Genomic DNA, 5,779 nt, shown 5'->3' with positions numbered 1-5,779 from the left:
TTGTTAGCTTAGAATGCCACTGTATTGATGTGACAACATCTTTCACGTCCTGCACAACTGTCTGCTAAAATATTTTCCTATAGTTTTTTTTAATGCATTTTTATGCAATTGTGCTAAATGTGAAAAGTGCTTACCAATACAGAAGCTTACACCATCAACAAGGGCAGCACTTGTCACGTCCTACATGACTTGAAAAAAGCATTCCTTTTCAAATAACAAAAATAAAATCATGACACTTATACAAGTCATGAAAAGTGATGCCACACCAATGCAGGGGTTTGCAAAGTCTCCAAAGACAACACTTTGTCTCCTGCACAACACTTTGCTACAATTGTATAAAAAAGTTTTTCTGGTTAAAAAAAGACAATAAGATAAATATTTTAGAAAACAGTTGCTCAGGAAGTGAAAAGTGCTGCTTCACAAATACAGTGGTTTGCAATTTCACCATAGAAAGCCCTTTTAATGTGCAGCACAACTAGATAAAAATGCATTGTTTTTTTTTTTATCCAAATAGAAAATCTTTTAGCAAACAGTTGCTCAGGGAGTGAAAAGTGCTCCCAAACAATACAGTGGAATTATAAGCCACCATGGTCAGTACATTTCAAATCCTGGAAAACTGCAAAAATAGGCAATTATTTTGCCTTAAATCTTGTAAAATATCTTATGGAGAACAGTTGTGTAGGTCCTGTAAAGTCCTGCACTTTTTAGCTTTGATTCCCTATTTTGGTGTGCCGGCAATTTTTATGTCCTGATGAACTGTCTGCTAAAAATGTTCTGATATGTGTAAGGCCATAGGCCTGTATTTGTGACAGGAGTTAGCGTTCCTTTAAAACGCTACTCACCCCCTCCTTACCTCTGCAGTGACGTACGATGTTCACCGCACCCTTTCATATTCACACAATACCTTTGGGGGGCCCTCCTTTTTACAGGCCTACCCCCTACGTCGGTTCCGGCACACCTCACCGACTTTAGCCTATCATATGGTATTTCACAGTCACTAATTAACTGACCACAAAGAAATATATATATATATATATATATATATATACCGTATATAGTCGAGTATAAGCCGAGTTTTTCAGCACATTTTCTGTGCTGAAAACCCCCAACTCGGCTTATACTCGAGTCAATTGTCTGTATTATGGCAATTTATATTGGGCTGTGGGGGCTGCAGAGCGTTTACTTACCTCTCCTGCAGCTCCTGTCAGCTCCCTCCTCCTCCGCGGCGGTCCGTTCAGCACCTCTGCCAGCTCCTAGATTAAGTCTTGCGAGAGCCGCGGGGTCATAGTGAGCTGGCAGAGGGAGCTGACCGGACCGCCGCGGAGGAAGAGGGAGCTGACAGGAGCTGCAGGAGAGGTAAGTAAACTCTCTCCCAGCCCCCATCCTACACAGTGTCCATCCACTGGACCACCAGGGAGTGAGAGCCCCCTCCCTGCCATGTATCAAGCAGGGGGGGACGACAGAAAAAAAATTAATAATAAAATAAAAAAAATATAATAAAAAATAATAAAATAAAAAAAATTAAATATATGAAGAAATAATAATAAAAAATTATTAAAATAATTAAAAAATAAGAATAATGAAATTGCCCACCCCCCACCAAGGCTCTGCAACACACACACACACACACACACACACACACACACACTGCACTCATACACATACACACTGCATTCATACACACTGCATCCATACACACACACTGCACTCATACACACACACACTGCATCCATACACACTGCATCCATACACACACACTGCACTCATACACACACACACACACACACTGCATCCATACACACAAACACTGCACTCATACACACACACACTGCACTCATACACACACACACTGCACTCATACACACACACTGCACTCATACACACACACACTGCATTAATACACACACACACACTGCATCAATACACACACACACTGCACTCATACACACACACACTGCACTCATACACACACACTGCACTCATACACACACACACTGCATTCATACACACACACTGCATTCATACACACACACACTGCACTCATACACACACACTGCATTCATACACACACACACTGCACTCATACACACACTGCATTCATACACATGCACTGCACTCATACACACACACACTGCACTCATACACACACTGCACTCATATACACACACACTGCACTCATATACACACACACTGCACTCATACACATGCTGCACTCATACACACGCTGCACTCATACACACACACTGCATTCATACATACACACACTGCATTCATACAGACACACTGCACTCATACACACACACTGCACTCATACACACACACTGCATTCATACACACACTGCACTCATACACACACTGCATTCATACACACACACTGCACTCATACACACACGCTGCACTCATACACACTGCACTCATACACACACACTGCATTCATACACACACACTGCATTCATACACACACACAGCATTCATACTCACACTGTAAATAAATATTCAATTAATATAATATTTATAGGATCTAATTTTATTTAGAAATATACCAGTAGCTGCTGCATTTCCCACCCTAGTCTTATACTCGAGTCAATAAGTTTTCCCAGTTTTTTTGGGTAAAATTAGGGGCCTCGGCTTATATTCGGGTCGGCTTATACTCGAGTATATACGGTATATATATATATATATATATATATAATTATTTTAAAAATTCATTATTTATATCTTGTTTTGACATATCAACGTTAAGCATAAAGATTGACAGTAGGGTGAACTCAATAAAGAATATAACTTGCTATTTAGCTGTCTTTAATTTGTGTTAAATCACTGCCATATTGTATACTTATGTGATACCTAAATATTCACTGATTGTTGTCATGCATGTTACATTTTATTATTAATTATTGTCACAATAAATTATATTTTTATAATCAATTTGTGATTAATTGGTGAAAAAAAATCCTCTAATGAAACGAATTCCAGAATCTATGAGAATTAAAAATAGTGGGTGGTTCTCAGCTTTAAATTAATATATTAATATAATCGGGAAAACAGTGCCAAGATATTAATTTTGATATAATAAAAATGTAATTCCTTTTTGATAATTTTTATGAAAATATTATTTTTAATATTTAAGACCCCATAAATGTACTTGGCTAGTTCTTGCTCCTGATCATAGCAGAGGGAGAGTCCTGGTCAGGACAAAGGCTCGGCTACATAATCTTCCTGGACACCAGAGATCTAATATTCTGTAAACATACTGCTGTATCAGACTTATTGCTTTAACAAGGAGATCCACGTGGAGCTATAGACAGTTCTCCTAATGTTTAAGAATATTAAAACCAAAAACATACCACTCCTATGCTGTGCTTCTCAAAACATCAATTATGATATGTTTTATTCACCTGATTGATTTAAGATTTGTTATTGATGTAATCCATGTTGTAAACTGATAAACTATTAGATTTAACACTTTCATATTGTAATGTTACATGTACCAATGAAATGTATGTGCACATTTCCCCTACACACACAACAGTCTTATAACAAAATATCATCAAGATAAGAGCTCATTTATTTAAAGTGCAAATGTAAAAATAATAATTGAAACTGACAAATCATGGCATGCATAATATCAGTGCATAGCAATACAGGCAGTAGGATGAAGGGAGCTGATGTGTCATGCATTGAAATAGTTATTACAATAATACATTGCAGTGCTAGCATCAGACAGTACTGAACTCATTAATGCATTCTCTGTATGGGACACAGTCTGATCTTGGCCTTGTTGATACATCCCTCCTTCTGCCATGGTTACACAGCCCAGGTACTGATTGAACTCTGCTTTGTAAACACGACCCAATGTATTAACATGCTGCATGGAAGGTTCCACTCTGGGTATGGTCTCAGGGGGTGGGGAGAGATACCCTGGTAGTACCATCTCATGCCTGCCGGATACAAACGATTGTTCATAATACATTGGTGGAGGCTGTTGGCACCCAATCATATTGTTCATTGCGCTACCTTGGCCCACTTGTACAGCCTGGGACAATTGGTTGAAGGAGCAAGAACTCTGTTCGTTGGAATAGGTGGCACAGAAAGTTGCAGTGCTAGCATCAGGCAGAACTGAACTCATTAATCCATTCTCTGTCTGGGAAAGAGTCTGATATTGGTTATTATGATACATCCCTCCTTCTGCTGTGGTTGCATAGCCCAGATACTGACTGAACTCTGCTTTGTAAACACGACCCAATGTATCAACATGCTGCATGGAAGGTGCAACTCTGGGTATGGATTCAGGAGGTGGGGAGAGATAGCCTGGCAGTACCATCTCATGCCTGCAGGATACAAATGATTGTTCATAATACATTTGTGGAGGCTGTTGGGACCCAATCATATTGTTATTTGGGCTACCTAGGCCCATCTCTTCAGCCTGAGACAATTGGTTGACAGTTAATGAGATGCAAGGACTCTGCTGGTGGGAATTGGTGGTATTGTATGAATAGGGCACCACTTCTTGGGCAGAAGATGTAAAATACAAAGGGTCAGCTTCAACCAAATTCACAGGTGACGCTTCCGGTGTGGGCAAGCTGCAGTCGTAGTTGTGGTCTCTATAGTGACTGGTGCTCTGTGGAAGCTGAGAGTGGAAATAGGACTGGTCTTGGTTATAGCCCATACTGAAACTGTCCAAACACATCCTCCCATCAGTACTGGTCTGGGCTGGCTGTTCCTTTATGCCAATAAATCCATTTCCCGATCTCTTCTTCTTTTGATCCAGTTTACGTTTTTTAGGCTTTTTTGTGTGGTCCTGGGTGTGTTGCTCTTTCAGTCTCTCCGCTTCCACAAAAAAAGGCCGTTTTTCAGTTCTTGTTAAAGCCCTCCATGCTTTCCCTGCAGAGGAAACAAGAAAAACATAAACAATTAGGATTTCAGCCATAGGAGATTGTGTAAAACTGTTTGTAACAAATGTTTAAAATCCATAACCCAGTCTGGTGGATGCAATGCGTGCCGGTGTCCCTATTAGGTACATTGTTACACTGAACATTCTCAGTAAGAATGCTGATAAAGTTCAAATTATTAAGAATAGCAGGAGAATTAAATGTCATCCCGGGAAACAATGTACTATACATTTCATGCATTATTAAAGTTACCATATTTACTAATAGTTAAGAATCCAGTTTAATAAAGATAAAACATGAAAAACATTTTTTTTAAATGATAAAAATAAAACTTACAAAAAATATTTTAAAGATAAAATAAAAATAAATGTGTCAGTAATTCTAAAATATAAGAGTTTGTCATTTAATAAAATGTTCAAACAGAAAGAGTAAAGTTGCCTTTTCTTACCTAGTATTTTGCTCAGCTCTCCTTTCGGAAGGCCTGGGTTCTGCTGTGCCAGCCGCTTTCTCTCGTCCATGGCCCAGACCACAAATGCATTCTTGGGTCGGCGGACCCGAGTCTCCACTTGGCTCCTCATGTTGGCAGATTCTGCTCTCAATTCGCTGCTCATGGCTTAGACTGAGAGGTGATCACTAGTGAATCGCTCCATCAGCCTGCTCAAAGTTCTAATACCAGAGTACAAGCCAATCAGCGAGCTAAGGGGCGGAGCTTCACCTGAACTGTGCAACAGGCAACGCTGTGATTGGTTGTCTTTGTTCTCCTTCTCCCCTCCCACAGGCAGGTATCAGCACATTGGAAGCTGGTGGCAGAGGTAGGCAGGCAGCCCAGCCCCATAGTGTTAGTTTCAGGGTTTGTACAATGTAAGGGGGGGATTTCCTCTATCACA

At 39.9% G+C, this 5,779-nt stretch overlaps 1 protein-coding gene across 1 annotated transcript; it reads right to left on the bottom strand.

Annotated features, from left to right (window-relative positions):
- Positions 1-3,673: 3,673 nt before the first annotated feature.
- On the bottom strand, positions 3,674-5,503 carry LOC134609344 (transcription factor Sox-17-alpha-like). Its single transcript, XM_063453023.1, has 2 exons — positions 5,341-5,503; positions 3,674-4,884 (listed from the first exon to the last, which is right to left on the bottom strand). Exons 1-2 carry the CDS (start codon positions 5,501-5,503, stop codon positions 3,674-3,676), a joined length of 1,374 nt encoding a protein of 457 aa, XP_063309093.1.
- Positions 5,504-5,779: the final 276 nt, after the last annotated feature.

This window comes from Pelobates fuscus, chromosome 4 (genome assembly GCF_036172605.1).
Source record: "Pelobates fuscus isolate aPelFus1 chromosome 4, aPelFus1.pri, whole genome shotgun sequence".
Classification (NCBI taxonomy): Eukaryota; Metazoa; Chordata; class Amphibia; order Anura; family Pelobatidae; genus Pelobates; species Pelobates fuscus.
The sequence above is the reverse complement of the archived record's forward strand: the minus strand, read 5'-3'. Positions and strand labels throughout refer to the sequence as shown.